This window comes from Phlebotomus papatasi, chromosome 3 (genome assembly GCF_024763615.1).
Source record: "Phlebotomus papatasi isolate M1 chromosome 3, Ppap_2.1, whole genome shotgun sequence".
Taxonomy (NCBI): Eukaryota; Metazoa; Arthropoda; class Insecta; order Diptera; family Psychodidae; genus Phlebotomus; species Phlebotomus papatasi.
Window position 1 is genome coordinate 16,051,391 of NC_077224.1, and position 23,145 is coordinate 16,074,535.

Sequence of the window (23,145 nt, forward strand, 5' to 3'; positions counted from 1 at the left end):
GATCCGGTTTAAATCAAAAACTATTAAATGTTGTTTTAAAAAACCCAAAATAAATCACAACTAAACTTTTTACAAAAAATATACTAATTTATTGAAAAATTAAATATAGCAACAATTGATTTTAAAAATTGAACAAATCACACCAAACTAGATTCAAAATTACTGAGGAAACACCTATTTTTAAGTTTAATATTTAATTAAAAGGTCAATAAACCCTTTTTGTAACCGATTAGTTCATTTTACAAATTCTAATATTAAAAAGTTTAAAAGGTTTTTGTGAAGTTGGTTAGCTTTTTATTTTACAAGCTTGAAAATTTTACATTTTAATATAAGGTGTCCTAATCGGTGCTAATCGAGCTTTTAAAATCCAACTCAAAGTTTCAAAAGTCAGATTCAACCTGAAATTTAGTTGATCTTTCCTTTATGTTTCATTGGATAATATTTTTTGACAGATGTCAAAATTATCTCGATTATTTTGGATAAAATTATAAGTGCTAGGATAATTAAAGCTGGGATAAGGTGTGGATCTTATCCTAAGTGATTCTTCTGGATAAAACCAAATGACAGCTTTGTAAGTGATAATATATTATCCAAGTATCTTAAGAGAACAACTCGCATAAAATCTCTACAAAAATACCAATTAAATTCCCTCCAAAAAATTGTATTTTATTCCACTTCATTTTCATTTTGTTTTTGTCAATAAGTTTCAGAAATTGCGTTTCAATCTCTAAAAAAAAAATTGTAAATACATTTCTGGGGAATTGACCTACGAAATTCAGATGAATTCAGATGATTGTTGATTTTCTGAAAAATCCTTCTGATATTCCCCCAGCTGAATTCTCGCAATTCCCTCAAAGTCTGGGTCAATGATTCCCTCGCGAGTGATAGACGAGTACGAGTAACAGACAAATATATACAAGAATAAATTTTCTTATCAATTTTTACGCCATAGTGATTTTTTTTCTCTTTTTACGCACAGTGATAAACAATAAAATAAATTCTCTCCATTCCACCCACACTTTGTTTTGTGTTATTGACAAGGCTACAAAAAAAAAGAAAAAGTATATTCTAAAACACTCCGCAGACTGTTGTGAAGAGGAGAGAGACTCCCAAGAAGAAACCGGATGATGCATTTAGCATTTAGTTAAATAATGTGATAATTGGACCAATTTACTTTTATTTTTCTCCTCTAGCTAAAATGAGTGATTTGAAACACGCACTCAAAAATACTACATTATATCTTAAATAAATATTAAGATTTTGGGAATCGTGACAGAGGGTTTTACACTACATTTTTTTCTGACTCATGCATGATTGCGTTCAACATCCCCCAAAGTAGAAGTCACCCCTGAAATTGCTTCTGATGGATAAACATCCGGACGATGGGAAAAACACTTTGCAATCTCTCTTGCAATTGCAGTTAAAAGATTCACCACATTGCGCTCTCTTTTAGGTTTGTCGAGGGGTTTACAATTGCCAAAATTTAGGGCATCATTCGGAATACCAAGTAAAAAATTTACCAAAAGTCTAACTTTTTATATCCTGCAAATACTAAGAAAGTTGTGTAAAAACAATAAATTATATGCTTGCATTTTCGTTTCCGAAAACAATTTATTTTGAATTCCGAAAAATTCGGAACAACTAATTTGTAAGAATTTTGGAAACAATACGGTTCAAATTCTCTTTAAAATCTGTTTGAAAAAAGAAAATCAATAAAAATATTCACAATTTAGTTTGACTTTCCATAAATAATATTTTCGGAATGTTACAGGGCATTCCGAAGTGATCAGGGAATAAGATTTTTTCCTATTAGAGTTTCCAGTAACATACTGAAAAGAATCTAAACTATTTAGATAGAAATTCGTGTGGAACCATTTGATATATTTTAGAAAAATTTAGAGTTAGATAATACTTTCATAGTTTATGTATTTTTTTAATTTCGAAATATCTGCCAAAATCCGGAAAAAAGTTCTCGCAAAATTCGAAATTAACTTTAGATACACTGAAATTAAATTTCTTGCTTAAAAAAAGTAAAACTAATATTGATACAGTTAATTAAAGAAAAAGTTACTAGGTAAAATTATAATTCCGGAAAACGTGGAATTCTGCACAAAACAATATTGAATCATTTTGAATTCAAGCAACTATTTTTAAATAAAAAAAACAGTTCAAATAATCTGGAAAGAACTTTAGAATATGATGACTGAATTCTAACTAGACTATAAAAATCTGAACTTTCAAATTGTTTTTTTTTCCGAAATTTCTCAATGTCCGAATTGTCAAATTAGTTAGATTAATAAATTAAATAATAATAATTAAATCAAATCGACAAAGGCGAAAGAATGAAGTAAAATAATTTATTTCAAAACATAAATTCATTTTTCAGAAAATTTCACAAAAGAAATCTTTCCTGAAAAATTATCAAGAATTTAAAAATTGACAAAAATGATGTTTTCTTTTAAGCTTTCTAAAGCTGTAATTTTAAACTTTACCTTTTAGGCTTGAAATCCTAATCACTGTAAAATGCAATCTTCCGAAATTCTGAAAAATCATTTTATTCATTATGAGTTGCAGGGGCACAAGTAGGGTAAAGTGATACAAGTTGGACATAGTGTTACAAGTTGGACAATTCGCCGGTATAAGTTGGCCATCGCTTTTTTCTTAATAAATACAGCACAAAAATTGATTTTAAGCACAAAGAACCAAATTATAAAACTAAAGCAATTAAAATATACAAATAAAAATAAAGTAGTAAATTTATCAAGAAAAAGAAGCCCTGTCAAATTGTACCATTGTCCAACTTGTACCATTGCATTGTCCAACTTGTACCACTTTACCTTATACAAGTTTACTTTCGATAGAATATAATTTATTTATCTTCTAAAGTAAAAAAAAAAGAGTAAAAATTATAGAGCTGTTCAAGCCCAAGCTAGTTTGCAGTAAGAGTGTCGCCCTTGTAATATCGAATGTGCGATACGAAATTCTCAAATTACGAATAATTCGTATTCAATTATCAGTTAGATTCTATTTCCATATTTTTTGTTTATTATTTGAATTTATATTTAACCTTATTTGCTAAAAATTTTTACTCTGTGAATTTAAAATATTTGGCTAAAAAAAATCTTAAAATCTGTGAAAATATTTCAAATTTCGAAAATATTTGAAAGATATTCAGTAAGTATGGATGGAGTGTATTAAATTTTAGGGTGTTTATTGTCCCTCTTACTATGTTATATTTAAGTATTACTTTTTTTTAAATACTATTTTTACTATTCACAGAAAATTTAGGAGAAACCAGAATAACGTATTACGAAATTTTTCAATGAGGCTATTTCAATTATCGCATTAGAATGAAATTTATTTAAATTTTCTCGATGTAGATGGTAAATCCAATACCACCATACTTAGTATCGAATTAGATTGGATTATACATGTCTCATTTGTCCTAAAAATATTTCGGAGCGCGCGAAAAGGAATTCGGACTAACATTTGACGTTCAATCTAACCTCATTTTATTTTTTTTTGGTGTCAAAGTGACAGAAACTAATTATTTTTTATGGTTTTTTAGCTTATTTCTAAGTAATAAGAGCAGAAGAATCAAACTCAAAAACCTCAGTGTTTTTTTTAAGAACATTTTAGAGTCAAAATTGTTACTTTAACATGCTGTAAAAGATGGAAAAAAAATTTAAAAATATGAAATAGAGAAAACGCACTTCAAAAGTTTTGGATGTTCGACCAAACGTTTGCAAGTCTGATCGGCACTGCTTTGCATTCCTGTCTATATCTTCGAAATAACTTCGAATTGACTTTTGAACATTTTATGATATATTTTTAGATAGTTTATCTATCTATTTGAAAAGTAAAAATATAGAACAACAAAAATTGTGATTTTAAAAAGCGTTAGATATTTTTGGAAAGTAGTTAAATAATTTTGGAAAGCGATAATTCAGAGACTATTGGCAAGATCAGAGCATAAACAGGCTACTTTAATAGGGAAATGCTTATACGGTAGACTGCTTTTGCTCGTAGCAACTTTTATTAACAATTTTGACATCTCAGATATAATTTTTTAAGTCATTCCCTAGAAATTTTGACCTATTTTCTGGACAAATAGAATATTTTCTATTTATAAAAGAAAAAAAAGTAGTAACTAAAAATATTTATTTAATTTAATATTGAATAATGTTGCTAAAGAAAGAAATTGTTAGCCCCTTGACTTTTCCTTTTTGTGTCACAATGTCTGGGTAAAAGAGTGAGATGCTAATTAACGCTGCTGGATGCTCCTTCAAGAGGGTCTCTCTTGATGGAAGGCAACAGAAAAAACTGCCTTAAACACTTGACGCAGTGCATGTGCGTTAATCTATCGCATGAAACCTCTAAAGGCGGATTTAGCAGCCACATGTTGGGCCTCAGAGATTGTTTTTTTTTTCCCCAGAGCAAAGGAAAAAGTCGTGGTAAAAAGCACCCACTTCAAAGAACAAACCACAAATCCAATTATCCCTTAATTAGCCACCCTATTAATGCACTATATAACACATAATTTTCCCCTCCTTCAGCGATGTTTTTTTATTTCTTGTTAAATCAGAATTTTATTATTAATTGCATTGCAATTTCTGAGAGTAAATTGTGCTAAATGGAAGAGAAATGTGTTGATATTGTATGTTAAGAGAGTACCGCGCAGTCTCTTATCTTAAAATTCCCGCCAAAGAAAACGCGCCAAATGTTCCAGAGAAAACACCTGAATGTTTGGTATGAACTGTGAACAAGTACTGGTTGAGCCCGGGTAGCTCAGTGGCCAGAGCACTGGTCTCGTAAACCAGGGGTCGTGAGTTCAAACCTCACCTCGGGCAGGGCTTTTTGCTCTTTTTTATTCTTTTTTATTCACTATTATTGACTTAATAAGCAATATATTACCCCAAATTGACGCCCTGTATTGAATCTTCGTGGAAAAATACCGCTTTTAGGATCAAAAACTACCGTGAAACTTCATGAGTTGCATGCAACTTAGTTTCATGAAACTAATCAATCAAATGCGATTTTTTTACAGACATTTAAGAAACTTTGCAACTCCTTCCCCAATAAACCTTGCAAAAAGCCATCTTCTCCAAGATTTTCATCAATTTTTTCAACCACTCACGCACCACCGAAGCCATTAAAAGATAATTAAAAGTGGAAAAGTTAACTCTTTAGAGTGGAAAGTCACTTTCTTGGCTTCAAAACGTGAGATGTTTCGCTGAATGGCCAAGAAAAGCTCACCCTTATCGCTACCCAAACTACCCAAGCCCCCTTCACGGAAATCCTCGGACCCATTTCAAGTGATTACACATGTCGCGAGGGAGGTAAAAGGCCCCCAAACCCCACATCAAACAAAATGAAATGAGAGGAGAAAAGTCTGTGGACGTTAGTTTGTTCTCAGCGGGTGTCTCGTTCATGGAACAGGGGGACCCCCACAACCCTTGTTCTGCTTCGCATGGAATACATTTCAAGCGTATAAATCTTTCCCCCGAAAAAAAAAAGAAAAAAAAACTTTTGTGTATTGTTTTATCGCTCTTTTAGCTTTGTGAAAACTTTCTGTGTTTTCCACTCTTTTGCGCTATTTTTCTTCCTCTTTTCCCAACTCAACGGAGGAGCTCCATACTCTCCCGCTTACTTCCCCCAAAAGCCCACCATATCATGTGTTACAACTCTCGAGATGGAACCTTTGATTGCACTATTTGAACAACTTTTAATTTTGATTGCAAATTTCGTGGAATTTCCTAGATGGAAATGTGTACAACACTTGAGAAAAATGCGACAGTTTTTTTTCTGGAATTAAGCAGAAGTTATGGTACTTATTACATTGAAAACTCTGTAGTTGCATAATTTTAAGCATCAGGCAGTTATTCTCTGTTCAATGTTTTTTTTAAAACATTTTTTGGCGCTAATTATTATTAAATTCCTCTTGCTTATCAATTTAGTACACTTTTGTACTAAATTCTTATACAGTTCTCACATTATAAATTACTAATGTAAGAATCCTCTCTATTATTAAGTATATTATTTTAATAAAATGTTTTTAAAATTTACTCCCAGAAGATATTGAAAAGTATAACTATACCAATGACTAGATTTTAGTACACTATTATGACGACTAGTTATTACAAAAAAATATTATTAAGATACTTGGGAAAACATTAACAAAATATTTGATTGTTATAATTTCTGCTTCGAATTAGATTTAGTACATTAATGTTCTAAACCAGTAGTAAATATTTTGTTCTAACAATATGAATTACTCAGGGGTTCCTATGTTTCCCATATGTTTCTAGCGTGTCGAAAAAACTTTGGAGTTTATTCGGTGCTTTCTGTCATTGTAGAATGAATTAACAAAAAATACAAATACAAAATAAAAGTCAATTTAATATGAAATGGGCAACGGAAAACCCAAAATTGGCAACTTATGTAGTTTCGGAGATATCTCGTGAAATATGTACAAAAACAGGAAAAAATTCACACTAAAACTGGTCGCATTTTTCAGAGCTAATGTCACCCCCCTGGAATTACTAATATAAGAATCTGTAATGAAGCCCTTAATTAAATTAAACGTTTAGAAGAATAGAAAGCTAAGGAGAAGTGTAACTCTCAATATAGGCTTAGTACAAAAATGTGAAGACTATCTCACACAAAATTTAATATTAATGTACTTAAAAATACATTAACAAAACGTTTCCATTTCTTTTGCTTTATTTAATTCCATTTAAATCTAATAATTTCTGCTTAGAATTAGATTAGTAGATAAATTTAGTACATTTATGTACTAAATCACTGAATATTTTATTATTGCATTACAAATTCTTAATGCAAGAACCTATGATGTTGCTGTTATTTTAAATAAACATTTAGAATAATTGAAAAATATAGAAAAGTGTAACTCTCAATTATTAAATTTTAGTGCAATAATAAGATGACTATTTCTCACAAGAAATTATAATATTAATGAGTTTGGGAAAAAATTGACAAAACGTTTCCGTGTTCCTCATTTCTTTCGAAAAATTTATTTCCACATAAAGCTTAGTAGTTCTGCTTCAAGAAGATTAGTACAATGATTAGTGCATTCATGTACTAAACCAGTAAATATTTTGTTCTAGCGTTATAAATTACTATTGAAAGAGTCTATATAATTAATTAGCTACGTTCATTAAACGTTTAGACCAATAAAAAAAAAACAATTAAAAAGTGAAACTTATAATTACTAGACTTTAGTACAACAACAAATCGAACTATTTATCACACAAAATAATAATAAAAAATACTTGGAAAGACATTAACATTTATGTTCCCAGCTTTTATTTATCCATTTTTTTTGCTTACGACTGAGTTTAGAAGATTAATTAAGTACATTTGTGTACTAAATTTTTTCTCAAAATTTTAAATGACTCCAATAGCAATTCAATTAATAAGCTTTCTTTGTCTTGTTGATTATTGCGCTTAAAAGAATTGAAAATTGCCGAGAAGTAGCACTAAAATGAGCAGAATTTAGTACAAAAATTCCAGAATAATTTCTCAGTCAGACAAAATTGGGGTATGAAAATGCTTGGACCACTATAATGCTATTAAGTTGTTATTTGTCAGTTCAATTCTGATTAATATTATTGTCAAAAATTTGTTATTTGCCTTTTAAAAATTTCTGTTGCAAATATACGAATTAGCTCAGTTCTTTCCACGTAGGTGTACTAAAATCACTATGAAAAGTGAAACCTTGCTGTGGAGAGATAAAAAATTAATAAGGAACATGGCGTAGGACTTGTACTAAAACTTTGATCTGCTCAGTCAGATCTGCTGGCAGTCTACCTTTTTTTACTAAAGATAACTAAAATACTTTTTTTATAGCAATTTTTCAATAATATCTAGAAAGAAATTTGAAGTTCTACGAAAATTTAATAAGGAATATAGCGTAGTACTTGTACTAAAACTTCTGTCTACTTGAAAAAGGCAGTCTCTCCCCTTTTTTGTATTAAAGATTACTAAAATCCTTTTCAATCAATTTTTCTAAAGACAAATTTAAAATTCTATCAATAAATAATAAGGAATATGGAATAGTACTTGTACTAAATCTTCAATCTGTCTAGAAATATGTATAGTTTATTCTTATGGCAATGTCATTTGTGGAAAGAGGATGAATGTCTATCCATTGTAATATTTATCCACTTATTCTTTTTTAGTACAGATAAAATCATATACAGAATTTATAAATTAATAACAAAAATGAAAAAAAGTTCATTCCTAAATTTTAAGAGGGATTTTCTCAAATTGGCGAAGAAGTAACTTGGTGAAAATCGATTGTATATGTACTTGAGAGTTTATGGGAAATTGTGAAAAAAACTTTCATGGTTTTTCTCTTTGTTTTCTAACCAGAAAAAAACACGAAAACTTTTCACGCGCCCGGAGAAACGCTAAATAGCGTTAATTACCCTCACCTCTGCAATCCTTATAGTTTCCTAATGGATTTTTCTCATTGTTTTGCCTCTGGCAGGGAGAGAAGATTAAGGCCAGAAGAAAATGCCAGAAAAATTGGGAAAATGTAGTGGATTTTAATGAGGTTTTTCTTGTTTTTTTTTCTGAACTTTGTAGATGATGACGATGGATGTTACCAAAAGTGAGCCCCAATCTGGGGTCGGTGGCGGTGGAAATGGCCAGAATGCCAATCAATTGTGTGCCGGGTGTGGAAAACACATTCAGGATCGATATCTGTTGAGAGCCCTGGACATGCTGTGGCATGAGGATTGTCTCAAGTGTGGATGCTGTGACTGTAGATTAGGCGAAGTGGGTTCAACACTTTACACCAAAGGGAATCTCATGCTCTGCAAGCGCGACTATCTCAGGTGAGTTTGATTGTGTCCCTTATGATGGTTAAATTTAATTCTAATGAACCCCTTTCTCCCTCTAATTAAATTCTATTCCTCGGGATACGCGCCAGATTGTTTGGCAACACGGGCTTCTGTGCAGCCTGCAACAAAGTCATTCCGGCATTTGAGATGGTCATGAGAGCCCGAAGCAATGTCTATCACTTGGAGTGCTTCGCCTGCCAGCAATGCAATCACAGGTAAATCAACACTCAACCATATACCAATCCCCCGTCCAAACTAAACCATGGGTCTTACAATCAAAACATATAATCGATAATTATCGCATTATGACACGTCAATAACTGACAAAAGCATCCATCCCAACCCCAAAAGTCCAGCCACATTCTCTCTCCTAATAATCCATCACAAGACGCACCGATACGGCAATCATGACTGTGTCATATTCAATTACATTTATTTGCAATATTAAACAATAATGTTCCCCATTTACCATACCCCACCTCTTTACCCCGCCAAAATATAAACTAAATTTTGGAAAATGCACTAGGAACGACATTTTCATCCCCTGATGCATAAGCATTCATCGGATTAATTCGCGCTAAAAGAGTCACATGGGAAAACTGTTCTATTGTCAGAATTTATCAAATAAACCGTGAATATCCATATATATAGAATTTTTATATGTACATATAAATATCACCCCCCATTGAATCATCCCGCGGATTTTTCCACAGCAACTAATATAGACAATTGAGTGACTTTCCATCGGAAATTGAGAGGAAAAATATTTACAAAATATTTTTTGTTCAAATGTTATTCATTTTATAACCATTTAGGTTGAATTGATTGTGTAATTGACTCTCTTTTTGCATGTCGGAAAATTGGTTGTGTTATTTTTAAATACACATTGTGGGCTTCAAAGTGGCGGATGGTATGAAGAATTAACCCATCGATGTTTTTATCTAATGGAAACTGGGTTTTAACATGATGTAATTTGCATACACAAGGTAATTGTGAATCTAAATAAAATAAATGTAAGGACTAGCTTCATTTATAAATAGGCGGAAAAGTTGTATAACAATCTAGCCCCACAGCACAAAGTAGGCCCACGTCCCCCGACACGTTTTTTGGATTTTTGTAAAAATTAAATGTTTGAGAACTGAAAATTGGGAACAGTTGTCAGCGCCACTAAATCTATCAAATAGAGATTTATCGATTATTCGCTAGTATCAAAAAGTTATCATTCCACCTTTGGGTCTCGCATTAGGGGAATGTAGGTAGCCTTCGCACATTTTTTCGTGCTTCATATTCGGGACTTTTTTCTGATTAAACTGTAAAATGGGCAGCGAATTGCACTACACCAAAAAGTTCTCTGATCTTTTAGGTTTCTATACATGCCTAGTTTACTACCACAAAATTGTTGGTTTTACTGGACAGGAAAATGAAAAAAAAAAATATGACGATTTGTGCGATTCCTGCCCCTGGAGGCAGCGTTCACACAATAAGGGTTTGGGTTCGTCATTACTATTTTTCTCGAAATAAATTTTATCTACATTTAAAAATTATTTTCCGATTGTTATACTGTACCCCCGTGAACCCGCGGAAACTATCACTGCACTAAAAGAAGATCTTTAAAACACCTTTTTTCACATTTTCTGGAGCACTGTTTTTTCTTCCAAATAAATATCGAAAAATCGACTATGAACATGTTCACACGGTTCACACTGTCAATAACCGTCGTCTCATGGAGATGGGAAGGAGACTATATGCCTGTCGAATAGGAAATGCCCACGAATGTCTATTTTCAAGCTGGAGTTGTCTGATGGATGTGCGAACGCTCACACATTCAGTGTTTGAAACCACACACAGTGTAGTACTTGCGAATTTTCCGCCACCACCGTGAAAATAACTTTCCTCCGATGCAAAAAATTAACGTAAATCTCAAGTATACTCTTCATCCACTGTGTAAGTGATTTTCTTTAGAAATGAGTTAAACTATGAGAAATCAAATGAAATGTGCGCCATCAAAATTACCCATTTTGGGCCAATTTTCTATTTGTGATCCTAGCACCTAGGAAAGAAGGGCTTGGCTGCCTATTTTTACAATGAAGATAAGGTTCATAAATACTTTACTTGTGGCTAAGAAATGCGGAACCAACACTTTGGAAATAAAGTGAAAATTCGCATCATTCGAAAGCTCACACGTGCGAAGCCTGCCTACATTCCCCTACTTAGACTGAAACCTAAATGATAGTTTAACAACATCTTATATGTTTTTCTTTAACTTATTTTTAAAGTTTCTAGAGTTATTAATAATTATTTCTGATCAGTCAAAAATGAAAGAAGTTACGACTGTCAATGGGAGGTTCAGCAAAACAATGAGCTTAGAACACTATTTTGAGGTTATAGATAGTTTTTATGACGTACGTTAAATTGCCGTACTGAAGAGCACTGCCAAAATTAGTTCTTTTAATTTTTTGAATCAAAAACATTTTCAACTTTAGGGGAAACTGGGGCACCACCAAACAGGGGTACCACCAAACACTGCGATTTTTTAAATAGGTATAAGATTTCAGAGAATGAGACTTATATGAAAGGGACAGATAATCCTAACCGGCTTATGTAGGTGAGATTCTTAACGTGAGCTAACTCGGAGTGCATGCAAATTCGATTTGATGCTGAAGTAGGGAGACGCCATTCAGTTATCTTGAATCAAATTCGTGAAATTATACAAGTTTTGTATTTGAACCAAAATGTCAAGGGTTTGGATGAACTGACAGAAAAGTGTTATATGGGTGAAATGTAGACCAGAATGTTCTCTATAATTTTGCCGTAGAACTTGAACTCATCGACTACTCAGAAGCCAAGATAAGCGAGGTTTTTTGTTTCTTAACTCGTTTTTTCATCCAGAGTGCCCCAAGTGTTCATTTATTGAACTTCAACTAAATCAAACAATTGTTGTATTTTGCGGGACTTTCCATTTAAACCCCTATTTTAAGTGTCTTGGTGGAGTAGAGGCAGTCAAATTGGCATCTGAGTGATTTCAAAGCGTTATTATGGGAAAAATCAATTTTTTCACACTTAAACGGCAAAATCGGAGTGATAGCGTAGTCTGAGCGGAAAATGATGTATGGACGAAATGTAGAGACAAATGTCCTCTACAATTATGTTGAAGTAATCATCAAAATCGGTTCAGCGACAGTCGAGATAATTGAGGTTATGTGATATTGAAATTGGTTTTTCGACTGTGGCGCCCCTGGTGTTGGTCCCACGAAGTTCAAATATTCTAGAAAGTTGTAGCATTTGGTGAGATCTTTCGTTTAAGCCCTCATTCATCAAAATCGGTCACATAGAACCGGAGATATGATTTTTTGAATTTTGTGAACTTTGACCCCTCATATCTCCGGTTCTGTTTTAACCACAGCGCGCATACGCACCATTTTGGAAACGTCCTAGACTGGACTACAACATACTAAAATTTCATTAACTTGCACAATGCCGTTTTTGAGAAAAGTGACTTTGAATTTCTATGAATTTTGACGCTATCACAGCGCCACCTGTGGTGACTTTTTGAACTTCCATCTGAAAGTGCTCATCGAGACGAAACCAAAAAGGTAAAATTTAGGTCGCTATGTTAGTTAGAACCGGAGATAGAGGCCGGTCAATGTTCGAACTTTGACCCCTTATAGCTCGGGTCAGGGGTTATGGATCGACTTAAGGTTTTTTTTGTTTGATAGGTATAATCAACGGCTACAACATACTAAAATTTCAGCCCGATGCACAATGGAATTTTTGAGTTATTTAACTTATAAGATTTAAAAATTTTCTTTTTAATAATAGCGCCCCTAGCGGTGGTTTTATGAACTTACGATGTTAGAAGGGGAAGTGGCATTTCATGAGAGCTTTCCAAAAAGCCCTCACTTTTTAAATTCTGACAATTAGAACCGGAGTTATGGCCATTTTAAGAAATTTTTTTTGGACCCTTATAGCTCGGGTCAGGGGGGTCGGGGGACCTTAAGTTTGGTATTGATGGAAAGCTCTAAGACCCAGCTATAACATACTAAAATTTGAGTCCGCTGAATGCCATAGGGGCGGAGCTATTGAGAAAACAAAAAAAGGGGGGTCTTCAAAATGGCGGAAGGAGGGGTGGGGGGTGGGGGGTCAATGCACCAAGTTGCAATTTTCACCCGATATATAACCTTTGCCGAAAACCGCAAGTCGATATCTTTTTTAGTTTAGGAGCTATTAAGCTCCAAAGAGCGGCCGGCCGGCCGGGAACGTAAAATAGCCACATATATATTCGTGATCAGGAAGTGGCGAAACACATTTTGGCCAAGTTTGAGGTCGATCGGACGACATGAAATTTTGTTAGGATTATAGTAGGTGAGATTGTTAAGAATCTCACCTAATACTTTACGGATGCTTGTCCAGCGAAAGAATGATCCACATAGTTCAAGTAGTTTAGAAATAAGAATCTTTTTTCGTAAAATTGTGAGATTTTGATAATTTTAGTCATTAATATATCTACCTCGAATCATTTCAATCTTGAGCCAGTTGGGTTCTTCACTAAAAATTTTCTAACAGTGATATTTTCTCTAATGACAGCTGGCTGATTGAAAACATTTTTTTGTTTTTTCCTTATGAAAAAAGTATTTTAAATCCAAAGGTTTAATTAAAAGTGAATTAGCGAAAAGGCGACCCAGTTAGTGCATGCTGCTGACTTATTTCAGTATTATCATTATTTTAAAAATTTTCTTTAATATTTGTGATAATTTTTTATATTATGTTTCTGAATGAAACAGTGAATAATTCTATGGATTTAGAAGAAGTAAAAAAGAATTTCATCAGTCCAAAAACAAACGTTTATGTAGCACTCTTCGGAAAATGATCCAGTTACCCCATCTTACTATAACCCATTTAGCCACATTGCAAATAAATAAGAAATCCTTGTTACAAATTTAGCAGAGAGAACAAATAAATTGGTTAAATTGTTGTACATATTTCCCATCTCGTGGAAAAATTGATGGAAAATCGAGTGAGAAAATGAGATAGAGTGTAATTGTGTTATTATGATAATTAATTGACACAAAGTGTGTGGTTTCGTATTATTTTAACGCAATAATACAGCTCTCCCCACAGTCAAAATGCAATTGAATAGACTCGAGGCCCTTCCGGAATGGGACTCTGCATTTTGGGGTGAAAATATTTTGGGGGTGGTATAGTTTGGTGGAGGAATTTTCGCGTGAATCGAATTTCATTTCATCGGACACCATAGCACACGAACAAGGTGGTAGATTTTAGAGTGGCGTATTGGCACCATTTTATTGAACGCAATATTGTGTAGGGATGGTGCTCAACCTCCCTCTAAAATATTTTATTGAATGCAATATACAGTATTAAATGCGCGATATCCATTGCCATGCTGGTCAGCCAGAAAATCTCTGTGCACCACCCCTCTCTCCCCATCAACCTAATTCCCATTTCTAAAATTCTCTCGCGGAAATTCACCAGCGTATAAATCATATTTAATTACCATATTTACAATTAATCTTTATACAAATACATCCCATCCATGAGCCACATACGGCAACAATAGCCAATTCGGGTTGGCGCGCGAATTGGATTAATGGTCCAACGCGGGGTTTTTAGTCATGAAGGGGGTCACTCTGCAATAGATGCAAATTGAATAGCATGGACTCATGTGATTTAATTCACGATCTCTAATGTGCATTTAATCCCTTCTCGCCAAATGCCACAATGAAATTTTCATTGAATAACACCTTTTGTGTGTCTTCAGACGGGATTTTTCACACCATCCCACCCCGCAAGCATCAACATTTCCAACCCTTTTCCCTTATACAACTAACAATTCCCACTTTTCCCTAAAATATTCCAACAAACTTCAATATCAAACTAATATATTTTTCATAAATTTTTTTGGTTCCTTCCAAAACAAAACAAAAAAACACCATTCACTTGCTCTATGTCCGAATTGCAAATGAAAATGAATAATTCCTCTGACCGAATATGGAAAAAAATATAAATAAATATTTCTACTGGTAACAATCGCACCCTCAGAAAAAATTGTATAAACAAGTGTTATTTCATATAAAAATATTCACGAGGAAACAATATGAGAGAATTTAAATGAAATATTCATAAACGACTCCCGTCGGGGTAGTTTTCTCGCACAGAGTCACACAAATATTGCGATAAATTTATTTTCTTCACACGTTTAACCCGGGAAAATTGGCTATTTTTTTGTTATCTCAAAAAATGATAAAAGATGAGGGAGGTGTAAAAGTATTTTTTTTGAGAGAGAGAGAGTTTATAAATTTTTTAAAATAACTTTTTTGATAAGCTAAAGGGATATTTTTTGGATGATTGGCGAGAGAAATGGTTTATTTTATTACATACGGAAATATTGAGTTAAAATGCAATCAATCCACTGTTGCAACAAACACGCCTTGTCACTTCAAAGCACACTTGACGGAAGCATTAATTTGACATAGATGATCAGCGTTAAGTGTATTTGTATTCATATCACCATGAGAAAATGTTTATAAAATTTGTAGGGGAAAGCTTTGATCGTTCGCACACACGCTACCTTCAAACACTTTGTATTTCTTCCGTATTTATTTATGAATCTTACCTATGACTATATATTTCAATAGCTAGTCTTAAATCCCACCTATCCTGAAAAAATTGATAGTCTAATCCTTTTTCCCTAGTTTCAGGAAGCAAAAATTAAAAACAGGTCCAAAATTGTAAATTTGATGAGTAATAGGGTGAAAGGAACGTCTATTGACACTTTAAGAACTCGTGTCAGCACCTATTGACACCCTACTCTGTTCTATTTAGAATACGAAATTTAAACATCTCTATTTATAGTAAAAGGTATATTACAGAAAAATGTTGTATTACTTATATTTTACTAGATACATTAAATAATTTTCAACATTTTGGCAAAAGTGTCAATAAGGGTTCCCTGTCGAACAGACGTTCCTCCGACCCTACTTCATACGATTTTGCACAATTAATATCACTTTTCTGAAAAACGACTATCACAGGAAGTAGAGGGGTTATTAGGGTTTATATTTCTGTAAAAACATTTTGGGCTGAGGAAGGCCGCTTTTGTGGGTGAAGAAATTTCACAAACTTGACTCACATTGATCGATCGCACATAGAAGACATTGCTTCTTCGCACATTTTCCAGAAAACTCAAGTTTAGATAGGGTGTTCAGAAAAATAGGGTGGTCAATGATGATGTGAATCGTGTGCGAAGATGGAAACTTGATTGAACTTTCGCACAAATTGCCATTAAATTTTCATTTTCCTTTAGAGGAAAATCTGAGGATTTCCTGGATAATCTGAGGTGGGATTATGAACCCTATAAGTAAGAGATTTTTTTTAACATAGTTGGAGAATCAATATGGTTTGCATGGTAGTCAGAAAAAATCACTGAACTTGAACATCACTTTTATGTGCGAAAGTTCAAAGCCTCCCCCTACACAATTTGATTTATCTCTTTATATGCAATGGTATACGTGTGTCCATATCATACTCTATTCTAATTTATACTGTTTGCCGCCAGATGTCATTTTTCCGCCAAAAAACACCTTAATTAAGGACTTAAAAAGAACTTATTAAGGACTTATTTCATACGCGGAGTAGAAAATGAGGTTATCTTCTATGCTTCAAAATATTTTGGGAAATAATGGTACAAATACACAATTCGATAAAATTTAATTACAATTTAAAAAGCGAGATTGGCCTTGCAGTTGAGACTTGTTGCTGTAAATTAGGATCAATTTCTACTCTGAAAAAAATATTTTATTAAATTAACAAGACAAGTTTGTAAAAGGGATGTTCTTTCATACAGAATATGGTAAAATTTTGTCAAATCAGCGGCCAACTGAATTTTGTTAAAAGTATATTTTTCCATATAAAATGCAAGAAAAAGATTTGTCAAATTGCTAAATAACATCCTTTTGACAAAACTAAGAAAAATTATGAATTGAACACCAAACATTTAACCTTTCAATTATGCTTAAATTTTGCATTTTTGTTTTGTTTAATTATAAACAATAAATAAAAATTGAAATATTACAGAAATTTAATTTTATAAATCTCGTGAGCGCATAATTAAAACAAAAATAATAAAATTTTAGTGAAATACTTTTGTTAGGAATCATCTTGATAACTTATAGTTTTAAGCTTGGTTTGAAGTTGTTTTTGATCAATTTTCAATTTTCTGTTATTTATGAATCAAAATAGAAATTTCTTTTGATCTAAATAGGAAAACTAAATAAATCTAAATAGCAAATTCTACTATCGTATTAAAACTTTGTAGTATTTAAAAAATAAATAATATACCGTAACTAAATAAGAATTTTTATACAACTTAGTAAAAGTTTTATTATTCTCATCAATATACTACGCAACAATGCTTTTATATCCTAAAAATTGTCTTAAATTATTTTAAGAAATATTCAGTATCTTTTTAATTTTTTTTTAAATTTAGAGAACTATCCGAGGATTAAAGGAATAACGTTCTACAAAATCTAAATTGAGATTCGATAGACTCACGATCTGAGAAAGATATGGTAGTGATATAATTTGGAATTAGTGTTACAAGTTGGACAATTCATCGGTACAAGTTGGACATGGATTTTTTCTTGATAAATACAGTACAAAATTTATTTTTAGCACAAAAAACCAAATCATAAAACTAAAAATTAAAAATATACAAATAAAAATGAAGTACTAAATTTATCAAGACAAAAGGCCCTGTTCAAATTATACCATTGTCCAAGAAGTACCACTGTCCAACTTGTACCGCTTTACCCTACTTATCATTACTTTCCTATCCTTTATTTCTTGAAGTGTATTGAAAAAATTTCAAAGTTAACAATTTTTAACACTCGACATAACCTCAAGTCTCCACAAAGCAATAATAATAAATCAGAAAAGAAAATAGATATAATACATTTTAAAAGCAAAGATTGTAAATAATAGCTTCAATATTACAGTGTTTTGCATAAGAATAACAGAAATGCACTAAACACTTCCTCCTGTAAGCCCAAATGGGGCTCACCTAAATAAAATTACAAACTTATTGAGGGAAATTGGAGAACTGAAGGTGCCACCCGTTTTTCACTTCATGAGAGTGAACCGTCCACGGCGACTGATGCTCACTCACTGAAGACTGAGGACATTTCCGTAACAATAAAAGCCCCAAAGCAACCTTTCAGCACCCATAAAGATGGTAGGTGTCGGGCGTGTCAAAGGAATGAAGGATTAGGATTGGTGGGTTATGGCCGTCGACTGGGTTGACATGTGTCGAATAGACCACACGCTCTACACTCCAAAGAAAAAAAATGGCATTTCTTTGCAATTCGGCTCGAAGAACCAAAAGGTATTTTTAAGATCACCTTCCTGCGTATGTCCATTTGTTAAATTGAAGCATTTTTTTTTATAATCCGGCTCGAAGGATCAAAATATATTATTCTTGCATTTGTTCGGAATATGAAATGAAAGCATTGCTTTGGAATCCGGCTTGAAGGACCAAAAAGATATTTTTAAATTAACCTTCCAACACTTGTTCATCGAAGCGTCCACCAAAAGCTATTCTAGAATAGTTGCAACGGGCGATTTCCAGCCTTTTTCGCTCCTCAATTTTAGCTTCATTTTTGCCCCATGTGCTCGAGGGTGGGAATGCGGATGAGAATGTTCAGTTTGGAAATTAAACTGTGAATTGGGAATGATGAATTCCAAGGGTAGCCACACCCTTGCAAACGCATATAGAGTCCAAAAATTGTACCCTGAGGCAATACACAAAACCGCAACATTCTATTCTAAAAAATTTACCAGTTTCTGATTGAAGGTTGATACAAAATGTCCATGAAAATCACAATGAAAAAAAAAATACGCGAAAAGTTAGACTGGGATGGTTTTTTTTTTGTAACCAAGGGCTTCTCGTGAAAATTCCCACCCTTTTTGTGTGAGGTTTGCACGAGAGAAAATTGACAGAAAATTTAATGCACTTTGTTCTATTATTTGGGATTGTTTTTTTTTGCAGATTCTGCGTTGGTGATCGGTTCTATTTGTGTGAGAACAAAATTCTCTGTGAGTATGACTATGAAGAGCGATTGGTGTTTGCATCAATGGCTAATCATCCAATGCTGAAGAGGCATGCAACATCCCTGACCCAGAATGCACCCCCGCCTCCTCAGCAGCAGAGTCTTATGGCTCTTGGGCATCCAGGAGGCGGTAATGGAACTTCTGGAGCAACAATGGCACAAATTGCTGCACAACAGCGTCCACCGGGTGATCACAATAACAATCAGAATGCCAACAATGCAGCCAATCAACCAAATGGACCTCCACCACCATTTGGGACACCAAATCACTTGAAGCAAACTCTTGGGACATCAAGTTAAGTGCATTGGATTAATGTTCTTCAAAATACCCATGTTTCATGCGATTTAGTGTTGGAGAAGAAAGATCACTTAAGGATCCAATATGCAGAGATACCCTCAATGTGATTATTTTCTTTAAAAATTTTCCAACCATCAACTCCGGGAATTCCCTTTTTCATGAAAAACTGGGGACACTCGCCACCCTTCATATTATAATTGAATTCTAAATTGTTAAGACTATTAGTTTGTTGTTGTTATCTAATTATCTAGTGAAGAAAACAAAAGACGAAAACATTCTCTCAGAATGGAATAATATATAAATAGCATTTTCAAAAAAAAAAAAATACATAATCTCTAGTCAAAAAACTATACTTCAATACTTGACTGCATTTCAACCTCTATTAATACAATAATAAATAATGAATAATAAAATTTCGGGAAAATAAAATTTCAATTCTTGATACTGCTTTTTGGACATTAATATCAAAAATTAAAAAAAGCAAAAAGAAATCTATAAAAATCTTTACCAAAATATCGCTGTAAGACAATTTTTGACGAATTATAAGAGAAAGTCAGTTGAATTAATTCATCAAATTTATTAAAAAAAAAAAGTAAAACCCCACCGATTAAGTTAAAACACCCAGAAAAAAGACAAATTTGGTTGTTAATTAATTTTTTAAATGTATAAAAAAAGAATACCAACTAGAGGTAGTGAATTTCAAATTGTATTTAAACATTAATTGTAGTGGAGGTAAAAGAAAGATAAAAATAGACTTAACGAAAAAAAAACAATGTGACATTGTAAATATTTCTTCATGAGAAAAAAAGAAAAAGAAAAAACAGAAGAAACCAAAGACAGTGAAATAAAATATAATGAAAAATTGAAAAAGAAACCACTGAATTTTCCATTGGAGTTTCTTTCCAATCACCCTTAAGAGTTTTCCCTTATTAAACGACCGGAGCGACCAGAAGGAGAGGAAAATGGCTTTATTGTGTGAAAGTCAATTGCCTCGAAGACACTCTCACCAAGTCTTTGGGGGGGGAAGGAAGAATCCTTCTGATGGAGAATTTTGGGGTTTGGGGGATTGATATTCCCACCACAGAGAACTTTTGTCGTCTTCACAGTCATCTTCCATTATAAGTAAACGACTATTGTGTGTAATAAATTCATACACGAAAAGTTATATCAGACAGAAGTTCCATAAACACACATCTATCTCTTAGCATTTAATATTATAAAGACTACCCTGGGGCTGTCACTTGAAATCCACCCTCGAAACTTCTCATTCGATTTCTCCAAGATATTCATATACCGCTCTATGCCAGAGACAAAAGACAAAAGACTGAGGACCGCAAATGAAATTAGAAACATATGAAAATTTCATTGAAAAATTATCTGAAATTTACAGGTATATTTGAAGAGGAAACTAAAGCCTCGCTATAGGCCATATTTGGTTCCAGATTTGACATTTGGGTCACACTATAGTCCATGTCATTTTTTAAAATTATCAACGACTTTTAGTACTGAAATTGCTCTACAGCTTCCACTTTCTTTTACGATTGTGGTACTTGTCCTCGCTCTCTTCATTATGGATAACAATTATCACAACTACTCAATAAAGTTTGCCAAAAATATTAAAATAATTATGACAACATTGCATGTCGCGTACTAAAAAACATAACCTAACCTTAAATCAGTGTTTTGAAATCAACGGTCGATAAATTGTGGACTATAGAGCGATGGCCTATAGCGGGGTTCTACTGTACACTAAGCCAAGCGCCACCAGACGTTGCGTCAGCAAAGCATGAACTGTCAAGCGGTGCAAATTTAGCACAATACGCATATAGATATATTTCCGAACGATAGATGAAAAAATGCCTAAGAAGCTACAAAACAGTGAACCTGAAGGGGAAGGAATGAGAGGATGCCCCAGAAAACGTTGGAAGGAAATAGTGGACAACTGTCCTTAAACAGCTAAGGGTCCAGAGGTGCTGGAGGGAGATGGCGGAGAGTCGCCAGGATTGTAGGAGGTTAGTCCGAGAGGCCCGGTCCCTGAAAAGGACGTTACAGCCACCTAAGTAAGTAAGTATGTCGAGTTTAAGGCTAATTATAATGGTAAGAATCCACGTTATTCAATCTTAAAGCAGACTTCAGACTACAGGTTAAGCACAGTTTACTAAAGTCCGAATTTTGTAACAAAAAACAAGCAATTGCATTTTCCAACATATTAGGTCAGTTGCTAATTACTAGTAATATAGCTTTGCTACAATATTGTTGCGATTCCATGGGTACGGTTATGACCTGTCAATCCGTTCCGAAAAAAGTCGTACGTTTGCTAAATAATTTTGTTCCGCAAAAAGTCGTACATTTGGAAAAAAAATTGAGATTGAGGGACAGTCTTAAGTTAAATGGTTTTGTACTGCAAATACCTTTTGCATGAACTATTCTCCATATTTAGTGATTTATTTATTTAGTGATGAATATTGGGGTTGAGCCACGATCGTAAGTTAAGGAACCAATGTCTTAAAAATATCTTATTTCCATACTTTTTTCAAATGAGTTTTAGGCAATGAATAATGAGAGATAGCCACTTAGAATGTTCAGAGGACCACCCCATAAGTTAGTCCTGGGTTTATTTATATGACCTTGATTTTCCCCCTACCGCTCCCCTTCTCTTCTAAAAACATATATTTTTAATGTATCTTCTATACGGCTTAAAGGAAATCCTTTATTTTTGAATACGTATTAGATATTGTCCAGATGAACATTTCGTCCAGATACACCAATGACGTAATGTCACTTCTTCTAACGGATTTATAATGTTAAACTTTTTTTTCTGCAAAGTTTGAGCAATAAAAAATTGTATAACGGAATTAACTACTGATTTCTTCTTTTATATACTAAAAGTTTAGAACAAAAGCTATTTCATAACGTTAATCGCAGACCAATTTTTAACAACTATCTACCGGAGCTCATTGAAAAAAATGCGACAAATAACCAATTTTAATGCTTTGGTTCTTTAATTTATAGTCGAGGCAGAACCCCAATATGATCATTGAACATGGAGGATAGTTCATACATAAGATATTTACCAATAACAAAAACATTCCCTGAAAGCATTCCTTAATCCTTGATTTTTCCCCAAACGTACGACTTATTTCGGAACGGAGGGAGTATTTTTTTTAAAAATAATTATTTTTGAGAAAAATAGCAGTCGATTTTATATATCTTGAAGACCCGCTGCAATTGCTTGATGTTTAGAAAATCCAGAACTTCAGGAACTGGGCTAAACCTCCGGTCTGACGACTGCTTAAGGTCTTAAGCACGTGTTGTACCGGATTAACTTCTATTATTTCGAATTAGGCAAGTTTGTTTTTGATAAATTATAACTTAGAATGGTTAAATAAAAGTAATTGATTCTTTAGAAAGGTGAAATGCAGTGTTCTTGAATTTAGGAAGTGTGAACCTTCCTGAATGAGGTTAAATTTATAGTTTAAAAGACCGCCTTATAGGGTATGTTTTCATCACCAGGGTTTTATAGGTTGTATAATCGAATTAAATTTCTTTTATATTGACAGATATCGGATTTGCTACACTAAAAAAAAACCTAACAACACACTTAATTGAATAGGCTTAAATTTTAGTACAAAAGTAAGTCGATTTCCGTAACTAATATTTTCGAATTATCATTTGTGAGAAATATCAATTAGCCTTTAATCACTTTTTTTATGTTTTTTTTTACATAATTTCATGCAAAACACGATAGGTTCCTTTATGAATTGTTTTTTAGTACAGACCTGTACTAAATTTTCCTATTACTCTTTTTGAATTTGCAATACATCATACTTAAAATCATTCTTTAATGATAATTTAAGGT

At 33.1% G+C, this 23,145-nt stretch overlaps 1 protein-coding gene and 1 non-coding gene across 3 annotated transcripts in view; both read left to right on the forward strand.

Moving 5' to 3' along the window:
- The window catches only part of LOC129807866 (LIM domain only protein 3), a 50,624-nt gene extending 30,464 nt beyond the window's left edge, over positions 1-20,160 (forward strand). For both annotated transcript variants that reach the window (XM_055857437.1, XM_055857436.1), the window contains exons 2-4: positions 8,611-8,861; positions 8,957-9,082; positions 18,928-20,160. In XM_055857437.1, coding sequence (XP_055713412.1) covers positions 8,611-8,861; positions 8,957-9,082; positions 18,928-19,288 — 738 coding nt within the window. In that variant the 3' untranslated portion in view covers positions 19,289-20,160. The remainder of the gene's footprint in view (positions 1-8,610; positions 8,862-8,956; positions 9,083-18,927) is intronic.
- Positions 4,778-4,850, forward strand: Trnat-cgu (transfer RNA threonine (anticodon CGU)). The gene has a single exon. It is a non-coding gene; the product is annotated as a tRNA-Thr (tRNA).
- Positions 20,161-23,145: the final 2,985 nt, after the last annotated feature.